Raw genomic sequence first — 23,678 nt, 5'->3', positions numbered from 1 at the left:
GACAATATTAGTTCAGTCTTGCAGAGTCTGCTACGTCAGCATTTCACTGCACAAAAGACATGAATCTTTGAATGGTGAATCTTAACAAATGGTTAGGCATTAGGTTACACGGTTAAGTTTAGGTAAGATATAGTTTGATGAGCGTGTAGACATTTGGTACCTTCCAGTACAGGAGCCACAACCATAAAATAAAACACACTTCAGTAATATGACAATGACATGTGCATTAACATCTTCCAGAGAATAACAAGTATGCATTCAACATACTTTATCACCTTCTATTAGCCTATAGCTACGTTGTTCTGGGAGTCAGCAGCATCATTTTCTGAATGCACAATGAATGAATATAAAGAATGACGGAATATGAGAATCAAAACAAGTAAAGGAAATGCATTTCTTGGCTAGTACATTTGTGTCAGTCATTAAAATGTGAGAATACATGAATGGGATCCAATGAGAGTTAGCACAGAGGTGCTAACCTGTTAGCACTGCCGGGCTGCCTCTATCAAACTCATTACACTCATTATACCCAAGTTACACTTGCTACCAATATACTTCATAATGTGAACATATCAACATAACACATGATATTTGATGATCATACAGCCTTAAGGCCAGATAAAGTGCATTGTAAGGATCTTTAACCCCTACCTCATCGTACAATATATGGTACATTTTGTTATCATGTAGCTACTGAGGAAGGCAGAAGTCACAAGGTTTCTAGTTGTTTTAAAATGACTATAAATTAAAAAAGAGAGATGAATATTTGAAATTAAAAGGTGCAATTAATATCATATTATGAATATCATACTAAAATTGTACATAAGAGATGTTCAATTGAATTGAATTGGAGTCTTTGCTATAGGGTAATACAGCATCAGGGTGAACAACAGGATGGTGGGTGCAGGGGCATCATTTGGGGCATCAGGGGCTGGCAACCGCCACCCCCTAGTGTTCACATTTAACATTTTATTGTTCCCAACTCTGAATTGTTTTTTGCAAATTAATCTGATTTCATTGCAATCGATGCACGGCCATTTAAGCAATTTACATAAGCGTTTTATGGTTTAATGCAACCATTTAATTAATTAACCACTTTCAAAGTGGCATCCCTATTTTGGGAATGAATACTGTAGGTGAACATTTTCTAACATTTTCTCTTTTTGCCCCCAAACAAACAGCGAAAATAGTGGATCTACAAGCTCTCAACGTGTCGCTTGGCGACGCGTTGAGAGCCTGTAGATTCACTATTTTTGCTATTTTAGATATCCACATCTGGGTGGGTGGTTCTTAAACTTTGTGCCAGAACTCACACACTGTATACACATGATTCTAAAATTAGAAAATGATAGCATCAATATGCAACTAATCATGTTCAGGTTGGTTGGCAACAAAAGAGAAAGAAAAAAGAACGACTTCAAGGTGATGATCGAGGTCTTCCCCCAAAATACATATTATCCACCATATGAACAACTACAGTACCAGGGTTCAGGGTTTGATTCCCCTCCCTCTGGTTGTAGAGTTCCATGGCCAGTGGAGATATGATTTATACCTGCTCCAGGTTAGACTTAAATACTGTACATGTATTTCGGTTATGTTTGATATTTTAATTTGATAATATCCGAAATTAAGCAATTAAAAATGTAATGTAAAAATGGCATTGTGTTGTGTTCTGTTGTATTGTATTGCATTATGTTGTTTTGCGGTGTAATGTTGAATTGCATTGTGTTGCATTGCACTGTGTTGTGATTGTGTAGTGTTCTGTTTTATTGCATAGTTTTGTGTTGCGTTGTATTGTGTAGTGTTGTTGTTTAGTTTTGTGTTTTGTTCTATTGTTGTATTGTTGTGCTGTGTCGGTGTCGCACTGTATAGTTTTAACTTCTGTGTTGTTGTGTTGTGTTGCGTTGTGTAGTGTTTGTGAAGTGCAGCAGAGTGAATGGCTACAGGAGAACAGATGAGATAAGATTGGTTGTTGGATAATATAATAGCTGTTTTCAGAACAGAGAGTTGGAGTGAATGTCTAGTACACTATCATCTACAGGGTTTAGTTTTGTCTGTATGTGTGCAGATAACTGTAATAGTCATCATTTTGCACTGTGAGCAACAGTCATGGACCAGTGGTAAAGAGAATCTGTCAGTTGGTGTAAACGGTCTAGCCTACAATTGAAGGTTTCTAGAGATATTCACAGGAGTAGCTCTACTGTACCTTTTATCTAATAAAGTCTTCCTTCATTCATTCATACTTTCTCTTCCCTCCTCCTCTATGCTGGAAGATAAACAATACCTTTAGATAGGGCAAGTGGTTTTAATTGTTCTCTTAGTTGTGTAACTTAAACGACCTTTGCCACACAGGTCAGAGCCTCACGGAAAGCTCAGGTCGTGTTAATGGCCTCCCAGCAGCGAGTTTCATGGAGTTTTACCACCCTAGAGGTGACACTAACACATTGTTGTTACTGTACAAAAACACTGATGCTGTTGGCCTACAAAGCAAAGGTATGGCACCCCCATATCATCAAAGCCTGATCCAACCCTACACTACAACCCCTCCTGCTCATCGCTCATCACTCAGACAGCTAACACAGGGAAGCTGTCAGAACATTCCCTAAAACATCCGGGATAACGTCCCTGACTCTTCTCCCTTCTGGCTCCTGAACTGCGGAACAAACTCCCCATTGCAGTTACAACTGCTGACTCACTTCCAATTCTCCACCATAATCTGAAGGCTCACCTCCTCAGACTCCACTTCAGCCCGTAGCACTTGCCCTATAGCCTTGACGGCTATGGCAAAGGTGTCTTATGCAAGGTGTCTAATGCATTTAGATAGCAAGTTATTTAGACAGATGCAGGGGTTCATTAGTTTGACCTGGCATCCTACAGTTTGTATAGTTTCATATATCATGAATAGTTATAGTTTTTTTTTCTTATTTTTTTGTAATATTATAATGTTTAGACTGATGATACTGTAGGTTCTTGGTGTACCTGCAGTATGTTCCTAGATTAGGCACTACACTGTCTCTATACATTTGATGTATTACCTTGTGTTGGCCTTGCTTACTGTAAATTGCTCTGGATTACGAACGTCTGCTAAATGCCTAAACTGTAAATTGTAAATTGTTTATTCCATCAGCTGGATTTTTGAGCGGTGGTCACACCGTCTCCATAGCGTGGCCGTGTGTGTATCCGTGCGTGTGTGTGTGTGTCTGTGTGTCTGTCTGTGTGTCTGTAGCCTCTGGTGTATGTAGCCTGAGTACCCTGGGTGACCAGAGAGGTGCTGTTGAGTCTAGCCTGGCCTGTGCATCAACTGCAACACACACACACACACACACACACACACACACACACACACACCCCCCCCCCCCCCCCCCCACCGCTCAGTTCACACGAGTGTGATTTTTTAAACAAAGCGGGCCTGTGAGATTCTGTGGATGTGATAAAATGTGCTCTCCGTTTCTCTTTCTCCCTTGTTGCTTCTTCTGATGGCTTTGGTGGCAATGACGCCGCTAACTGTGCACTAGGAATATGTTTTATGTGTGTATGTGTGATGTATGTGTATAATGCATACAGTATACAGTATGCAGTATAGTATGTATTAATGGCTGCTGTTGCATGTCAAATTGTCCCTCTGGGATATTAAAGCTTTATCATACTCTAATGTAACAGAACATATGACTCATTGCACACGCACGCGCACGCACGCACGCACGCGCACGCACGCACGCACGCACGCACGCACACACACACACACACACACACACACACACACACACACACACACACACACACACACACACACACTCACACTCACACTCACACACACACACACACACACACACACACACACACACAGATGGACAAACAGCTGCTTCATTCACTGTATCACAAGCATGTGTGACAGACTAGTCTATAGTGTGTGTGTGTGTGTGTGTGTGTGTGTGTGTGTGTGTGTGTGTGTGTGTGTGTGTGTGTGTGTGTGTGTGTGTGTGTGTGTGTGTGTGTGTGTGTGTACGTGTGTGCGTGTGTGCGTGCGTGTGTGTGCATGAACTACTTGTAGCATTAATACTGCTCCTTGGGTCATTTCTAATTGAGTGATTAATTGCATGTGACTGAGTCCATTATTCATTCAATTAGGGTCCTTCTGTTCAGCTGGAGAGACAAGCATCTTGTACGCCCGCACGCACACACACATGCACTCACACGCACGCGAGTGCGCACACACATGCGTGGTACAATGCGTTTGTGAACGCGTGCGTGCGTGCGTGTGTGCGTGCGTGCGTGCGTGCGTGCGTGCGTGCGTGCGTGCGTGCGTGTGTGCGTGCGTGCGTGCGTGTGTGTGTGTGCACATACACATGCACTAGGGGGAATGATTAATATGAACCAATCAAACATGGTTTTGACCAGAGCTTAGAGACCAGCCATGTTTCACCGCTTGCCGATGTAAACTAAACAAAAGGAGATGATTTCCCTTTTTTACAAGGAAAAGAATCAAACAACATTCGTTGTATAACGCTGACACCTGCAGGACAGATGTAGAACAACAAAGAAACTGCTCCATGTTAACAGGAAGAAAAGAGCTACTGTTGTTTTTTTACTCTCGGCTTGAATGTTAAAGTTGCTTTTTCAGAAATGTTCAAATCCCTTTCAAGAATATTGAAAATGACAGATCTACAAACTCCCGACACGTCATGACGCGATGCATTGTGAGCTTGTAGATCGTACAACACAGTATATCGTCGTTGTTGGGTGAAAACCTTGTATGTCCAAAACCGTTTGTTTTGTATTTATCATTTAAAATGATTTAAACTGGTGAAAACAGACGATCTAGAAGCACACAACGCCTCACGGTTTGTGCAACGGCCTTATATGGTGAAGCAGGGCTTTACTTTGTGAGAAAATGAACAAATTTGAAACTTGGACATACAAGGTTTCTGCCGGACATTGACGATATATTATAGGGCTTACAGTAGGTGGTTTCTGCACAGTGGTTACTCTTGGAACTTTAAGTACATTTTGATGCAAATGCTTTTGTACTTTTACATTTTGAATTCCGGACTTTTAGTCCAGCAGTACTGATACTTTTATTAAGTAAAAAGTAATAATATAGTATTTTTCCCCACCACTGTATGTTTAGCATTCTCTGTCAGTCTTGTGTTTAATGGTTTAAAAGGTGTATGATTCCTGTAGATTGTACGGTATTTTACTTGGCGAGTAAAGTGGTTGTTGAAGCCTGTTTGTCCAGTTGGACAATAAAAAAAAAGAAATGCTACATCAATTCGGCGAAGGTTTTTTTTCCCCCCCATGTGTTTTGAACATACACTCCCCCCCCCCCCCCCCCCCCCCCATAAAAGCATTCATAATTCCTTATTAATAACTATTTGATAAGAGCTATTGTTGGTTAAAGGGTTCCGTAGTCACATTCACATTCCACCATGTCACAATCCTCCAACACTTGCACGCAGCTCATCTTCTGGAAGGCATCCCATAATATGTCACTCCGAGCAACATTTCCGCCCAGCATCCAACAGGCCAACCTGGCAACCGTCTGAACCAGGCTGGCAACCCACTCTTTCACCACCTGTCTTGTTGTTTTGTTCATTTTTCGTTCATTCCACGCCGTGTCCCAGATGAACATTCTGAAAAAGCCAACCGGGCTCCACGCTTTCCCATCATCGTTCCATTCTTCCCTGCAATATATTCCATATATTCAGACGACGATATCCAAAAAAACATCCCTGTGTTCTTCGTTCATCATTCTCCCGCCGAAACCATCCGACCGCAATCTTTCCGTCACTGGTTTCATTGTTCCCACAAACAGACCCCCACCTTGGCAAACCCCCACAAACCTGCCCCCCACCAGGGGGCGGCGTCACACGTCGTCCAGGTGGAAGGCTCTCATCAGCAGGTCCAGGTCTCCGACGCTGGCGGCCTGAAAGAGCTCGGGCCGGTCCATCATGGAGATGGCGATGCGCAGCGCGGCCCAGATGTTCACCGAGATGTCGTGCTGGTTGTCCAGCTGGTTGTGCCTCTGCTGCTTCAGAGCCGTCAGGAAGTTACTGGCTGCTTCCCTGTAGCAGACACAGAGATATGTTATAGTTAGTTATTACCCGGCTTGGTTGAATGCTTGATTCTGATTGGACAAGTGCTGAAATCAGCGGTGATAGGCGTATAATGACCACTCCGCTCTATAATTCACTGCTGCTCATCAACAGCTCAGAGCAGCTGCTGTATTCAGTCAGCAATGCGTGGATTTAGTGCCGTATCCAACATGGCAGCCATGTAAACAAACACACAGCGACATTTACAACTAAACGTTGCTCTCAACAATGTCTTTAAAAACATTTGAGGCGAGAAATAGATGACGTAGTAACAGAAAATGGATTCTATTTGATCAGCACTTCCTTGTTTTCCAAGGCGACGTGTTGCGCTGGGGGGGACGCACTTTCAGCCGTCTGTAAACAGTCAAATTATTAATTTTATTTATTAGCCGGGTAATAAGTGCTATAACATCTTGCTGTGCGGTCATTATGGCTTACATGGACACTTCAGGCTGATAATTCCCCTCGGCTCCGCCTCGGGGAATTATCAGCCCGTCGTGTCCATATAAGCCATAATGACCGCAAGACGTTATCACATACTTACTGTCTGCTTCTCTGTAGAGGACATAGAGATTTGTAATACAGTAGTTAGTTACTGGCTGCTTCCCTGCAGCGGACATAGATATACAGTATGTTATAGGACAGGGCTCTTCAACATTTTCAGGCCAAAGAGAGAGATGAAGCAGGGACCCCCACAACCTGTTAATAGATTCCATATAGTTTCATCTTTTGACAGCACAATAATCAGTGTATTTTGAAATCATGTATAATTTGTGTTTTCAGATATGAACTTGACCTTTCACTCTGTACTTAGTCCGCTCTTTTCCCCCTCTACACCAAAGATCTACAAGCTCACAACGCCTCGTAGCGCCTCGTACCGCTACCTCACAGGTAGGCCTACCTGTGCGCCCCCAGGTTGATGCAGCTGATCCCCAGGTTGTACCTGGACCGTATGAAGCCGGGCTGAAGCTCCAGGGCTCTGGTGTAGGCCTCCACCGCCTCCTGGCTGCGGTCGCCGTTGGCCAGCGTGGCTCCCAGCCGGTTCCACAGCAGGTAGTCCTGCAGGCAACGAAAATCATACTGAGAAGGAAATCATATCATATAGTAATAAATACTGGCATCATGGCAGGTTAAAGATAGGCCTTTTTTTTGTCAATGAATCAACAGGATTTTGTACTTAATTCCACAAGGTTGTCATGCTGATATAGCGAAAAGAGCTCACAACCACTTTGATTCCACTATTTATGAATGTTTTAGATTATTATTATTTTTTAATTTTGTGTATGATTACATGCCCAAAATAGTATCAAATATTATTTCATCCAATTATTGATATATTATTTTTGTTCCATAGTCGATTAAATCGATTAGTTTGTTTGCAGCAAACAAAGTGTTTTGAATTGGTTAGGTTGTTGGGTCTAGGTCTACTCCAGCAAGCTGTTTTGGAGGATTGAATGATTGAATATCAGAAGTTAGAAGCATAGGAAAAGGTACATGACAGTACAGTTGACTGGTACAAGGTCAACTAAAAGGATAAACACCGCAAGAAAGCCTCCGGGCTTGTTTCAACTGTAGGCTACAGGAGGTTATAGAAGACAGAATGATAAATGTCAGATTCAACGAACGTCTAGGGATATTTTCAAGAGACTAAGACATTCAAAGTTGTGCAACATTTTCATTAACACCAACTCGAGATTAGTCAAAATAATCTTTTTGAATGTGAAGATTGACATTGACGCCAGATTTATAATTTTATAGTTTCTAAATTGTTTGGTCATATTGTATAATCTTTAACAGGTACAAAAAAAAGAAGAACAATAATTTTTTTAAATGAGAAAACAAAAAAGTACAAACATTTTCAATGACATAGTTGCTGCATTCGGTCTCAAATGTTCCGTAGATGTGTTCATAAAAATAAAAAACATACTTATGGGCTGTAGTTTCAAAATTGTTTGGTCATATTGTATACAGTATGACAGCATTTAGATGTCTGTTACCTGCTGTTGTGCACGTGTGCGCGCGTGCGTGCAGGTGTGTGCTTGAACGCGTGTGTGCGTGTGTTACCTGTGGTCTGACGGACAGCGCTGCAGTGAAACTAGATACCTGGAACTAGATATTTTGAGATGGGGGTCCGTGGTCAAATAAATATAATTTTGGGGGTCCTTCACATGAAAAGGTTTGAGAACCACTGACATAGTAGTCTCTCAGGAACAGACTAACTGAGCTCCATTTAAGTGAAAAGGACCTTTTCTTTGACGATGGCTAGCCAGATTGCTGACACAGAAACACAGGTTTTTTTTTTTTTAATCTTAGAAGGATTCAAAAGACACTTACAGAATCGGGTCAAAATTTTAATTTTCACGATTTTTTCAAAAAAAGCAGATCTACAAGCTCGCAGCGCGGCACTCGGTGCCGCGCTGTGAGCTTGTATATCTGCTATTTTTCAATAGTTAAAGCATAAAACAATAATACACTATAATGTGTACCCGTTCTAAAAATGTGTGTGCATGCGAGTATGTGAATATGTGAGCGTGAATGTGTGTAACCTGTGGTCTGACGGATAGCGCTGCGGTGAAGGCGTCCACAGCCTTGTCCCACTCTGAACTCAGGTTGAACAGGACCCCCAGGCCCGTCTGGAGGTCAGGGTCCACACCGTCCGGGTTCAACAGCGCTGCTTCCTGGAACAGGTTCCTCACCTCCAGCAGCTGAGTACTGGAGACACATAGACACACAGTACACACACGCACACGCACGCACGCACGCACACACACACACACACACACACACACACACACACACGCACCCACACACGCACAGTACACACACACATGCGTGTGCACACACACACACACACACACACTTTATTGGCATGACAAAACATACGTTTATATTGCCAAAGCAAGTGTCAAAATAAAATAACAACGGTTGAAAATGGGGGTACGGGGATACAGCATTGTGTAAACAGAGCCACGGTATTTCACATTGTGTTGTTATATACTGTACAGCTACTGCACACTTTGAAACAAATAGCAGCAATCTTGTGCATGTCACTTTGGGACAAATAGCTGCATTTTTTTTCTCAAATGTATATAGTATACAAAGAAAGCCTTAAAAAGATTTAAAATGTGGTAGCAGCTCTGTCTATCTGTGTACCTGTATATATGCGTGCACAGCACACACACACACACGCGCGCATACACAGGCTCTGAAGCCATGAATTCACTCTGCGTGTCAGCAAGTTTAAGGTCTGAAGTTAAATGCTCATTGTTCATTTAAGTACAGACTCTACAAGCGGTAGAGCCTGACCTGGGGGAGATACCGCGCTGAATGGATCATTGTGAGTGCATGCGTGTGTGCGCGCGCACGTGTGTGTGTATAATATATTCACAGGGCTCTGTGTTATCTGAGCTATTGTACTCCTCTCTCCATGTTTTACAATGGTGTTCTGTCTGAACAACTAAACCAGTGGTTCTCAACCTTTTTTTTGTCTGGCGATCAATCTAACAAATGCACTGAACAAACACGTGCCTGCACACATACCGACTGTCACATCTTTAATTATAGGTAGCCGACATTCTCCAAAACGGCAGTTTTGATAAGAGTCGAACCGTGCATCCGAAATGAAAATATACGCAGACCTCTTTACACAGTTCCAGTAAGCGTTGGCACTGGCCACTGAAGTTGGCCCATCAGTTCCAATTCTTACGTTAAAAAACAGAGATTTATCAATGTGATTTGGATGTTTGGTGTATGTTTTTTTTTCACTGGTGTTAAGCTCTTATGTGTCAGAACCTCAGTCATATTGGGGCTGATCAATGTTGTAAAATGTGACATGAAAATTTAAGAACAGCCGTGCCTCAACCTGCCCACTGTGAGCTTCTCACATTGATACTTACAGTATGTGTTAGGTAGGTGTGTGATATTTGTGTGATATTTTCTGGATGTTAGTATCTTACTACCAGCAAGATGCATCCATCACACTGTTCCTGCCACTGTCCACAGGCTGTTGAGAGCCACCATTTCGTCAGGTGAAATGTCCAAACCCGTTTTTTAAAAACATTTTAAAGTAGTGAAAATAGCGAGCGAGCGTTCACCATAATTATGCAACACTCTTGTGTGATGAAGTTTTTTTTTAAATGTAGTAATTTATGTAGTAATGTGTATTAACGTCTTGCCGTTGTCATAAGTAAATCTAAACTTTCCCGGATACGTTTATTAGCCTAGTAAACGACCAACTTCTGTAATCCAGAAACAAATGAAATGCTTTCCGGAAGAGGAAAGCATTTCCGTTTACGAGGCTATACGTTTATACAGCAAAGGAAGGAGTAATATTCCACCACACACACAGACGGTTGCACGCATACACTCGCTCTCTCTTCCTATATTTATATATTCTTTACCTACTAATCAAATATTCTTGTCTGTGCTTTTACTGGAATATGAATCAAGTAGCCTAAACAGAAACAAATATGAATATTATTTAAACAAAACTACCTGTACAAGGTGTGATGGATGGGCGGGGTGGGCGTGCGGGTGGGGGTGTGGCTGAGGGGGGGCGTCAGGGTGGTGGGGGTGGAGGGGCCCCTGCGGGGCGTGGCGGGGGACCCCTGCAGCGGGCTGCAGCTGTCCAGCAGCAGGTGCTTGTAGCGCGCGTTGTGGCTGATCCAGCGGTGCAGCGCCTCGCACGCCTCCTGCTCCATGCCGCCGTTGGTGAAGCTGACCGCCAGCGCCATGAGCGCCCCCAGGTTGTTGGGGTGCAGATCCAGACACCTGCCAGTAGGGGGTAGTGGTGGGCAATCATGGATTTCAACAAATATATCGTAGTTGTCGGGTGGAAACCTGGTATGTCCAAAACCGTTTGTTTTGTATTTATGATTTTTAAAATGACTTAAACTACAAGCACACATGACTTAAACTACAAGCACACAACGCCTCGCGTGTACTTTTGTGCGATGGCCTTGTATGATGAAGCAGTGCTTTACTTTGCGAAAAAATGCACACATTTGAAACTTGGAGATACGAGGTTTCCGCCCGACAGTGTCGATATACAGAAGTAAATAGACTTTTAACTATCAACTATCGTGGGCAAAACATTCAACAGAAATAGCATAATTACAAGCTCATGTCGGGTCGCAACGACACGTGAGCTTGTTGTTGTGCATCTGCTATTTTCCACAAAGATATTTAGCATCGGGCTGGAAAACAGGAGAGGGGCTAGTAGTGCATATAGAGCCCTGGGGAACTCTGGTCTTTGAGAGGATAATTGATGCTGTCCTCCAGAATGACAGCCAATCACTTTCCAGTTCACTAAACTCAAACCAATCAAATCCTCTCTGACTGATGAGCACCAGCTTAGACAACTCTCACTACTCTGGATAATGACAACGCGTCAGAGGAGTAATTTCAGTAAGAAATGGGGGGTGGCAAATAATAGGTTTATACAGCAATTTTAATGTCAGTGTTTATCATTGTTCCACCTTGAACACGCTACATACAAAACATGGTTAGAACCGGTATGGAACTGAGACACAATCTGAGCGTTTTCCACTCCAACACTACAGCAGCGCATTAACAGCTGGGTGCGATAGCCGTTTCCTGCAGAGGAGCTGCTGTTAACATCTTACCTCTGTAGTGATACGATGGCAGCCTGCTCATTCTCATTCTCAGCCTGCGTCATGCCCAGCACCTGCCACGCCTACCACACAACACAATGACATACAAGAGAAACCGTTTAAACGTAGACAGTATTAGTAGTAGTAGTAAGTAGCATTCTAGTACTAGCAGCATTACTAGTGTATGGGACTGCAAGAGACCAAACACAAATAAGTGTCTGAGAGGCGATGAGATGGGACATGTGAATTGTCTGACATGCTTAAACAATGGAATTGATTCGATGGAACCAAGCGATGCTTTTAAGAGGTTTTATTAAAGCAACATAAATAACTAGAGATACTGTTCCTACAAAACAGTGTGGGCTCGCTCGTGACTATATTCTGCAGCGTGCTAACTGTCATGTGAAGCTCAACCAATACTCCAGCTAACACCACTCCCAGATGTTTTTCCGCACCTCAATTGCACCTCATTGGCTAAGGGCCCTGCCTTTGTGCTGTCGTGGTGGAACTTGATAAATAAATAATGAAGATAACATAGTGTTCTCACCTTTCAGGCGAGCCCACAACAAATAAATAATGAAGATAACATAGTGTTCTCACCTTTCAGGCGAGCCCACAACAATTATTAAAGGGTGCTCAAACATATAGCAACAAAATCACACAACAAAATCACACAGATCAAAACAATAGAGTGAATAAAGCGGTCAACAAAAAATATTCAGCTTCCCACACTCCCCCCTCTCTCTCTGTGGCTAGCCAGGTGTCCGCCCGCCCCTATGCCTGTGACTCAATCATCCACGTACCCCAGTGATTGCATTGACCAAATATACTGCATAATCAACAAACATAACCAAAACATAAACAACATTATAACAATAAACCCATTCATGACTGCAATAAACCAATTCATGGCTCCTATAACTAGTAAATTCTTTAGTGTTGATTTTGATCCAAAACATAAAAACTATTGAAAAGGTTTTCTTCTCGACATGCCCAAAATAGGGATTGATTATAAATCGACTCGTTTATTATAATTTCTTTTTTTAAATGATCTATTAAATAGATTAGTTGGATAGTAGTAGTAGCATTAGTGTTGACCTCAGAGTCCTGTGGGTCTTGGAGGATAGCAGCCTCCAGCAGCAGCACGGCGGTGTTGAGGTCCCCCTGCTTGGCTCTCTCCTGGCCCTCTGCGAAGGCGTTGGGCCAGTCTCTGTACGGGTTGTTGCTGTGGAAGTAGTAGCCCTGGAACCAGAGAGCAAACGACAACAACAGTTTATACAATGCCACTCCTTGTTCAGCTTCACTTTGCTTGCCAACGGGTCTGTAGATCTGTGGTCCTTGAGGGGATTCCAGGGGGTCCCCCGGCTAAATTATAGATAGATATAATTTGTACACTCTCAGAGTTACATTAACTCTGAAATTGCAGTGTAAGATGGGGTCCCAGAGAATTGAAACGGTTCAGAATCACTGCCATAGCCAGAGTATAAACACAGTCTTTTATGGGGGTCTCCTGGCATGGTGTATCTTTTCAAATGGGGGTCCGCGGGCTAATATGTGTCAATTCGGGGGTCTTTGACAAGTTTGAGAACCACTGCTGTAGATGACAAAGTCAACATGGGCCGGCACTACATTCTCCACCAAGCAGACCTCCCGTCCAGCTCCTATGCCAGAATCCTGGCATAGGACTTAATGTCTGCATTTAAAACCATCGTCCAGAACTTGCTCCAAACGAGCTCACCCAGATGAGTGTTGCCTTACTTCCCATGAAAGTCTATCACTGATTTCTTAACAGACAGGTAGCAGCAGCATGTGTGGCTTTATTAGCATCTTTCGGCCAGATCCATCCAGCACCTCACCAGTCACCACTCCAGCACAGAGAAGCGAGCAGGGATGATTACTGCTGACTCACACGCCAGTGACACTGGCTTTTCCAAAATCTAACTGAGACACACTGTATATCAAGAGTCAAGACCCCATGCTCATGTCAACACTTTCTTACCTGTGGCGGTGAGGCTCACAAAAAAAGACCACTGCCCAGCCCCTACTGACGGTCCCTGGCATTACTCCTTCTGCTTATCTTTCTATCTTGTATAACTCTTATAATATTTGAGTCAATAGTTGTTGTGACCGTCAGGTCGCAGTTACTATCAAAACCTCCACCGGCTGTCAGTCTGTCAGTCAGTCTGTCCATCACACGTCACGTCACACTTTTGCCCTACTCATATCTCCGCCACCGTTGCCCCGATCCATGCCAGATTTTGCACACACTCCTTGGCTGCCAAGCCACAACCTCCTCCCCTCATTTCTCCAATGGCCCTCTTCACCATGAGGCCGATTCTTGCAAAAGACATATTTTTGGACACTGCTCCTACAGATGATGCCCTAAAATCACGCAAAGCGGTACACAGTATCTCTAAAGTCATGTCATCAACATGGATCTGTCCCATTTCCCATATTCCCTCCTCATTGGCTACCATTATCTCCTGATTAGAGAGTCTTACTGGTATAAATTTAACTTTTCTATAGCTGCTAATTACTCACTCATTATTGTTACTCAGCTTAGTGTACAATCAAGAAACATACCTGGCAATTCAAATCAGACTCAGATGGATCGGAGAGCGTAAATGTTTGGAAGTTTATCTGTGATGATGGGCTCATCGAGCGTCCAAGGTAACCTGCCTCGTGCCCAAATGCATGCTGGGATACTGTGCGGTCTGGCGCCTTGCATGCCTAAATGGGATTAAAGTGGACACGGAAAAGTAATGAATGAATGAGTGATGATGATAATGGCTGCCTATCTGTGGGGGATTTGAGGATTGCTGGAGGACAAATCACTTACTCACTAGTAATCACTCTGTGTTTATTGCACAGATGATGGTGTAAAACAAAACGGCCTGCAAAAGGTTCCTCATGTAGGGACTTGACATCACGCAAATGAGCAACAGGTCAGTTTTCTGTATGTGCATGCATGCCTGAGCGTGCGCGCGTGTCTGCAGTTTCTGTTGGCTAGTGTCACCTTGTCTTCAGGTTTCAGCACCCATAGGTTAGGGGTGGCTAGCTATTGTTCACATAGACATCAAAGAGGGGTTTGAGCCCCTGCCCTTTTACTTTAAAAGTGCCCTCTCCAGACCTTGAATGTCGCACTTACTAGTTTAAAATAAATGAAAATGGCCCCCTTTCCATTGAGCACCTGCATTCATGAGAATGACCTTTTCCAAACTCTCCTGAACTTAAATTTGTCATTTTATGTTGAAGGAGTCGCATCTCCAGCATTGGCTTGAATCTTGATAATACTTCATTGAGTGCGGCATCACGAACCAAAAATAGTCCATATCCAAGCTCATAACGTGTTGCGCTGCGACATGTTGTGAGCATGGAGATTGGCTGTTTTCTGTATTTGCACCAAAAGTGCCCTTTTAGAAATGTCAGCCCCTGCCCCTCTAACATTCTTTGCACGTCCCTGTTCACACCGATTACCTGACTGCCAGAAGTGTGGGGGAAAACTTCACAAACGTAGAGAGAGAGCTTTTTTCTCAGCTTCTCGGTTTGAGGTTAGCAGCGTTCAAATAAAAGCATCTTCACATATTTTCAGATTTCAGTGTACGGCACATCATCTGAAAGCATGCCAGTGGTGTTCATGCCTTGCTCTAGACTAGCCCACAGGTTCTTAATGTGGGGTCCGGGGACCCCCATGGGGGTCCTTGAGGTGTTTCCTTGAGAGGTCCCTAAAGCTAAATGATTGCATAGGAACCAACTGGACGCTTACAGGTCTGTTACCCTGAGTATATTCGAATGAAATTTGTACACTCAAATGAACTCTGAAATAAAATAATCATATCAAATCTGGGTTCTGTGGCTTAATTCACATCAAACTGGGGGTCCTTTAACACATTCACCACCAAAGACGTAGATCTACGTCATGTCTGTGTGCAGGTGATTGGCTGAAAAGCATAACTGATGCCAGGACTACAGATCCCAGAATAGAACAGGAAATTACGTCATCCCAACATTTTTCTCTCCGTCCGGCTCAATGTTATCAGAGAAGAGTCCATTTATCTCGGATTCTTTTACCAGATTTTATTTGATTTTTGTTGGTCATACAAATATTCTTTTCCGGGTGAAAGAGAAGACGACGGTGAAAGAAAACACGATTAGTCTGCCTTGCCTGGCCATGTGGTTTTTGTTTACATCCTGGCCACATGGTGCGTTACTGATGCCGGTGAAAATAGCACTGAAAAACCTGGCAGTGGCGGATGAATGAATGAATGAATTAATACCTGACAGCAATGTGTTAAAAGAGGCTGAGAATCACTGCTCTACATAAAAGCACATTCAGCAATAACTAAAATTACATTATACAGCATATATACTGTATATATAGGCTATACTGTATCATATCCAGGTGGTTGGCCTTAATTGTTAAGATTAATGCGGTGTGCTTTATGTGATGCGATGCAGCATAACTCCCACTCCCAGCTCCATTTGTCAGTGTGTGTGTGTGTGTGTGTGTGTGTGGAGAGGGGGGGGGGGGGGGGGGGGGGGGGTGGCGGCGCTATGTTGAGGAGCGCTGACGGAGGCCATATGTTCACTCCGTGCCTCAAGGACGAGCGGCGTCTAAACCACAGAGGTTACAGTAGACATTAAAACACACTGGCACACAGTGTGGGACACATTCAACTGCAAGAGATGATGCCGAACACTCATATCGTTGCTGTCGGGCAGAAGCAACTTTCTTATATGACATTATCCATATTCTAAACTTTTTGTGTGTTTTTGTAAAAATGTACGCCCGCTTGATCGCACTACAGCAGCGGTTTTCAACCCTTTTCATACCAAGGTCCATTATTTAAGGGTTAGGGTTAAGGGTTATTTATACAGAGGCTTTATCCAAGGCACTTTACAGAGATTGTGCATTACATTCACCCATTCACAAAATCATACACCGATGGCGACGGAAACCATGCTAGGCACCAACCTGCTCATCGGGAGCAACTAGGGGTTCAGAGTCTTGCTCAAGGACTCTTCAACACTAACTCTGGGGGAGCCCGGGATCGAACTGGGAAAGATTCGGGAACACTCTGTGTTCTAAACCCTCCACTCTACCCCTGAGCCACTGCCGCCCCGAGACCACATATTTTTTAACCCGGAGCCCCTATAGTATTTTGGTCATGTCATTAGAAGCGAGTATTTCAAAATACTCTTCAAAGTTTTGTCCAAACTGTTTAAAGTTTTTGCACTGCCGATTTGCTATCTTCGATGCTTCTATGTGCAACTCATACAACAAAGTACAGGGCAATAATTTACGAAAGAAGATCGTAAAAACATGAAATACAGAGATGCAAGATTTCGGCCAGTGCCACGACTGTATTTCTGTTCTATTGTCCCTACTGATATAAGACACACACAAGACATAAACTTCCACATTGTGCCAGTCGGCTGACAAGAGTGCATTTCAGAGTTATGAAAAATATCGTCTCCACAGTGTTGTAAAGTAACTAGGTGCATTTACTCAAGTACCTTACTTAAATACAATTTTGATGTACTGGATTACTTCCAACTTTCAGTACTCAGAGACAAATATTATACTACAATTATTTGAAAACTTTACAAGTTACTTTGTAGATTTTGATTATTATTACAAAACTGGCCATTTGAAAATAGCTGATCTACAAGCTCACAATGATCGCATTGTGAGCTTGTAGGCCTACAGTAGATCTGCTATTTTCAAAAAATGTTTGTACACATTCTACGCATTCTGCGCACTGGGTACTTTTACTTTTGGTACTTTAAAGGAGTAGTTCACCCCCAAAAATTACTTTTTTTACTCATGCCATGGAGAGTAGAGTTCAATAATATTTTTCGTTTTTTGTCGCATTCCTAAGACAAAAATGTGATAACAATAAATTTACCCCATTCGTTCCGGATGGGGACCCTTTTCGAAACGGGTCCCCATCCGGAACCAATGGGGGTAAATTTACTCAAATCAAATTTTTGTCTTAGGAATGTGACAAAAAACCAAGAAATATTATTGAACTCTACTCTCCATGGCATGAGTAATCAATAGAAAAAAAGTCATTTTGGGGGTGAACTACTCCTTTAAGTACATTTTGATGCTAATACCTTTTTGCACTTTTACACAAGTAACACCACTGGCCAGTATAGGCTGACAGAGTGCTTGTCAGAGTTATGAGGAATATATTCTCCATTACGTCCAACATTCCCCGGCACGTAGCACTGCAGTCAGAGAGACGGGTGGGGTGGGAATGGGGGGTGGTGGGTTTATAGCCCCTTTTAGAACCATTTAAACTGGATTAAATTACACCTCTTCTCCCTCCAGAGACACAGACAGAGAAGCAGCCTATAGATCCTACAGGCGTCAGCACAGCCTTGCAGACAGTATGGGCGGATGAATAATGTATCGTTGGAGCACGAGTGACGAGAGAGACATTGATCTGACAGTGCATTGTTTTATGTTACTGTGTACTGTATGTTGTTGTCGGGCAGGAACCTGCTATCTCCATATTTTAACTTTATTTCTCTTAGGAGATCCATGTACTGTATATGGAGATAAAAGGGCGAGGTCGCGCCAATTCTAGGCCATTTGGGTTGAGATGTGTATCGGACCAGATACCCATTTATGGAGACCCCTGCATGATATTCAACAATGTAAATCAATGTAAAGCAGGCTCTTGGGCCAGTTAGGGCCTGGGATTGATGACATCAGGAATCTCCATATATGGGCATAAAAGGGATTTTTGTTTCTGGGAATGACCATATATGGACTTTTTATTTAATTTGATCATTTATTATTAATAACTAGAAGCTGGGCCGCCCTTCGGGCGGCCCAGCGTCTAGTCGGCGACCTGGCCAACTCGGGAACGATGTAAATAGAGAATGAATGCCCCGCCCTTTAATGCAAACCCCATTATACCTGTTGTCATAGGACCTGTTTTGACCATCTGTTTGCCTGTGTCCATTTATGCCCATATATGGAGATATCTGTATCTGTCTGTCTGTCGGCGTCCATTTTATGTCCATATATGGAGATCACTGCAGATATAGTTCTGGGTCCATTTTATGCCCATATGCCCATATTATGTCCATATATGGAGATCACTGCAGATATAGTTCTGGGTCCATTTTATGCCCATATGCCCATATATGGAGATATCTGTCTATTTGCGTCCATTTTATGCCTGCCCCACCCTTTAATGCAAACCCCAATATACCTGTTGTCATAGGACCCGTTTTGACCATCTGTTAGCCTTTGTCCCCACCCTTTAATGCAAACCCCAATATACCTGTTGTCATAGGACCCGTTTTGACCATCTGTTTGCCTTCTGTTAGCCTTTGTCCCCACCCTTTAATGCAAACCCCAATATACCTGTTGTCATGTTGTCATAGGACCCGTTTTGACCATCTGTTTGCCTTCTGTTAGCCTTTGTCCCCACCCTTTAATGCAAACCCCAATATATGGAGATCTCTGCACACACAGTACCGGTTGCGGAAAACTCTGATGTCAGACATCAGCTCTGCATTCGGGGATTCATTTTATGCCCATATCTGGAGAACGCGCGTGCCGGTGGGAAGAACGGTTCTCGAGATTCACATACATACATACACATTCACAGAGATTTTTTGTTGACTCCTGGCGTACGTGATGTCAGAGCCTTTTATGAAGTGATGTCACAATGAGTCAGCGATTGTGCCGATTTCCTCAGGAACAGCCTGATGTTAACAATATGGAGATATCTGTATCTGTCTGTCTGTCGGCGTCCATTTTATGTCCATATATGGAGATCACTGCAGATATAGTTCTGGGTCCATTTTATGCCCATATGCCCATATTATGTCCATATATGGAGATCACTGCAGATATAGTTCTGGGTCCATTTTATGCCCATATGCCCATATATGGAGATATCTGTCTATTTGCGTCCATTTTATGCCTGCCCCACCCTTTAATGCAAACCCCAATATACCTGTTGTCATAGGACCCGTTTTGACCATCTGTTAGCCTTTGTCCCCACCCTTTAATGCAAACCCCAATATACCTGTTGTCATAGGACCCGTTTTGACCATCTGTTTGCCTTCTGTTAGCCTTTGTCCCCACCCTTTAATGCAAACCCCAATATACCTGTTGTCATGTTGTCATAGGACCCGTTTTGACCATCTGTTTGCCTTCTGTTAGCCTTTGTCCCCACCCTTTAATGCAAACCCCAATATATGGAGATCTCTGCACACACAGTACCGGTTGCGGAAAACTCTGATGTCAGACATCAGCTCCGCATTCGGGGATTCATTTTATGCCCATATCTGGAGAACGCGCGTGCCGGTGGGAAGAACGGTTCTCGAGATTCACATACATACATACACATTCACAGAGATTTTTTTGTTGACTCCTGGCGTACGTGATGTCAGAGCCTTTTATGAAGTGATGTCACAATGAGTCAGCGATTGTGCCGATTTCCTCAGGAACAGCCTGATGTTAACAATCAGCTCCGCGTAAGGAGATTCCGAACGTTTCGCGCCGCTTCGGGAAAACCGCATGCCGAGTCGGGCCGAGGCCCGGCACTGCACTCCGCGCCGCAGCGGGGAACGCGCGTGCCGAATCTGAAGCCGGTGGGACGAACGGTTCTCGAGATACGCGGATTACAAACAAACAAACAAACAAACAAACAAACAGACAGAGATTTGTCGCATTTATAGATAGATATGTATCCATATTATACGTACAATATATTTTATGCCCATACATGGAGATCCCTATCTGAACCAGCCACACATATATGGGCCATGCCTTTGCCATCTGGCCAGTGATATATATCAATGACATCAGGGATCTTCATATATGGGCATAAAAGGAATACCCATATATGGACTTTTACATAGTTTTTTTTAAAAGCAAAGCTGTTGCTGCACCGACTTTTACATTGGTGACCTGTCACCTGTGATATCACCTGTGATGTCACAGTGACAAGGGAACCAACCCATAGACTGACACAGTATGGATACCCAGGGTTTGATCTTTGATGAGGTGATGTCACGTGACATCACTTCCTGTACTGACTGAAGGACTGACTGTGGTGATGTCACGTGATATCAATTCCTGTACTGACACAGACGGAGACAAGCTACGACATTTCTCATGGTATACTGCGACCTTCGGTCGAAACGACCTTCGGTCACGACAATTACATCTATGGTCATGCACGCCTGCACCTCACTTCTGTTTTTGCCTTTGCAGTCGTATAAATAACTCCTATTGGTACGTGCGTGCGTGCGTGCGTGCGTGCGTGCGTGCGTGCGTGCGTGCGTGCGTGCGTGCATGCGGAGAGTCAGCCTCACCTTGTCGTTGGGGGAAACAGCAGGGGGCAGCGCCGCGTCGCTCTCTGAATCCTCCAGCCAGTTCCTCCTGGCAAGCTCCTCCCACTCCGCCTGCATCTTATCCCAGAACACCGTGTCCGACTGGAGAAGAGGAGGAAAAGATTTAGTGAGGAAATAAGTCTGAAAATTTTAATTTTAGTAAAAGTACAATACTATTAAAGTACCAAAAGTAGAAACTACTCATAATGCAGAATGTCCAATTTCACAAGTTTTCATGTATGTATAACATTGTTACTATATGTTAATATGGTGTTAATATGGTGCAAACACAGCAGCAAGATTCGTGAGCTGCTGTGATAGGAGAAGGATATCAAATGGAACCCAACCACCTTAAAGACCATTTATGTCCCTGCTCTGCCTACATGTAAGTAAGCTTGATGCATGAAAACTGTTACACTCCTTTCACTTGCACATATTGTGTTCCGATTGTATTGTATTGTGTACACTTCTGCTTTGGCAATGTAAACGTATGTTTTCTCATGCCAATAAAGCCCTTTGAATTGAATTTAATGTAATTGGTGTAATAGGACCACAATGAAAATAAGCTCCTAAGCTTTTGTGTGCGTGTGTGTGTGCGCGCGTGTGCGTGCGTGCGTGCGTGCATTTTATCCTTTTTGACAGATTTGCACAAATATACTGTACGGTCATGTTTGCATACATATGCACTTTTTGTCAACAAAACATCAATCGATCAAAAACACGTAAAAATCTGCTTATTGTGCGTTCCTTCAACTCCTACAGGGCCTTTTCCTCACACCAAGCTGTTCTACAGAAATAAATTAAAAAGTAAAAATCTATAACTCTTAATTAGTCTACTGGACCATATCACCTGGGGAAATGTGCAGCCTGTCAGTTTGCATTAGCCTGTGTTAGGAGTGAATCTGGAAAGAAACCAATAATTAGTACAGCTGGATGAGGCGCAGTTCAGGCATCCATGTGTTATGATGCTGCTGTGAAACCAACAGTGGTGTAAAGTAACTAAGTACATGTACTCAAGTAATGTACTTAAGTACACTTTCTAGGTAGCCCACTGGAGTACTTTCAATTTGCAATACTTTCGCTTCTACTCCACTACATCTCAGAGGCAAATATTGTACTTTTTACTCCAAAGTCCAAGAGGTGCTGCACTTTGTAGGTATAAATTATGATAAACCACTGTAGCCCTATTTTATACCATGGCAATTTGAAAATAGCAGATATACAAGCTCACAACGTGTCGCATCGCGACGCATTGTGAGCTTGTAGATCGGCTATTTTCAAACATATTGTACTTTTACTTTTGGAGCTTTAAATACATTTTGATGCCAACACTTTCGTACTTTTACGCAAGTACATTTTGAATTACAGACTTTTACTTGTAATGGAGTACTTCTACATTGCAGTATTGATACCTTTACTCAAGTAAAGAAATGGAGCAATTTTTCCACCACTGGTCTGTTGCATGTCAAGAGCAGGTCTTGTAAGGCATGAAGAAAGAAGGCAGTGGAGCCTTTTCTTCCATGGGTCCTCAAAATGTAAAAAGGCAAGGTTTGGCCTGTCCATTGGAACCAGTGCATTTGGTTCCATTTGAACACTCTTAGAGTTACAGAACTGAAATGATCATTTAGGGGCTAAAATAGCAAAAGCAGGCTTTCTTTTATAACTGTGTGTACCTGTCATCCACCGCTGTATGGAAGAAAATACACACAGACATTTTCCCATTCATAAATCCCATTGGCTTTTTAGAAATCACTCAACATAAGAACCGCAGTGCTTTAAAAATGAATAGAAGAAAAAATGATCTATGGCAAGCCGCTTTAACATAATATAGCAAGGCTGAATATATGTTCCAGATATCTGTAATTCAATTCTTCCTAGTCAAAATGAACATTTCAGCCTATATCCATACTCATATGGTTACCAAGAATAAACTGATGCCGCTGAAGTACAACTAAATTATTCAAACTGTCATTACATTACGCACTCGTCAGCTATTTTTATACCAGTCTGACTTACTAAAATAGAAAGTATTTCTAGAAAGTAATTAGGAACAAAAAGCCTCTTTAATCTGTGAGAGGATTTGATTGGTCTGAGCTCAGTGAAGTGGAAGGGGATTGGTCAGTGCAGGAAGTGATTTCAAATGGGATGGGACTCAGTGACGGGCAGAGCTGTTCTGATACTCACAGGATTATTTCGCACCAACACTAATGTGTGCATGTTATTTACGCACAAGGCAGCATCCTGACCAGAAGGTCAGATCTTTGAACCATAAGGTGAATGACTTATAGGGCATCGCAGTGAGGTTTCGGAAGAAACTGCCCATTCATTTAGACCAGGGGTAGGCAACATTGGCACAGGGGAGGGTGATCACTGGCACACTGGCAGAAGTGAGAGAGAAGATTTTTATTTTAAAATAAAATATATAGGACCGACATTTTTAGCTTGCGGCCCTTGGACTTTTTGTATTTTACTGAGTGGCCCCTGAACCATCTTAAAGTTGTACCATGTAACTTTTTTTATAAAACAAATCTTAAAATTGTCCTAACTGTTAAATCGCTAAAGTTTTAGAACACCCACTCCGTTATTTTCAGCTTCTGAAGCCTTCTCT

At 42.9% G+C, this 23,678-nt stretch overlaps 1 protein-coding gene across 1 annotated transcript in view; it reads right to left on the bottom strand.

Moving 5' to 3' along the window:
• Positions 1 to 5,863: 5,863 nt before the first annotated feature.
• Positions 5,864 to 23,678, bottom strand: part of LOC308285403 (PEX5-related protein-like) — a gene marked incomplete at its 3' end in the record, with an annotated part of 34,908 nt that continues 17,093 nt past the window's right edge. The window contains exons 7-13 of the mRNA XM_080726146.1: positions 21,053 to 21,172; positions 12,803 to 12,946; positions 11,717 to 11,787; positions 10,640 to 10,862; positions 8,639 to 8,797; positions 6,994 to 7,151; positions 5,864 to 6,062 (exon numbers count right to left, since the gene is read on the bottom strand). Coding sequence (XP_080582272.1) covers positions 5,864 to 6,062; positions 6,994 to 7,151; positions 8,639 to 8,797; positions 10,640 to 10,862; positions 11,717 to 11,787; positions 12,803 to 12,946; positions 21,053 to 21,172 — 1,074 coding nt within the window. The remainder of the gene's footprint in view (positions 6,063 to 6,993; positions 7,152 to 8,638; positions 8,798 to 10,639; positions 10,863 to 11,716; positions 11,788 to 12,802; positions 12,947 to 21,052; positions 21,173 to 23,678) is intronic.

This window comes from Nannobrachium achirus (genome assembly GCF_963921795.1).
Source record: "Nannobrachium achirus genome assembly, chromosome: 5".
Taxonomy (NCBI): Eukaryota; Metazoa; Chordata; class Actinopteri; order Myctophiformes; family Myctophidae; genus Nannobrachium; species Nannobrachium achirus.
This window is presented reverse-complemented; position numbering and strand designations above follow the sequence as displayed.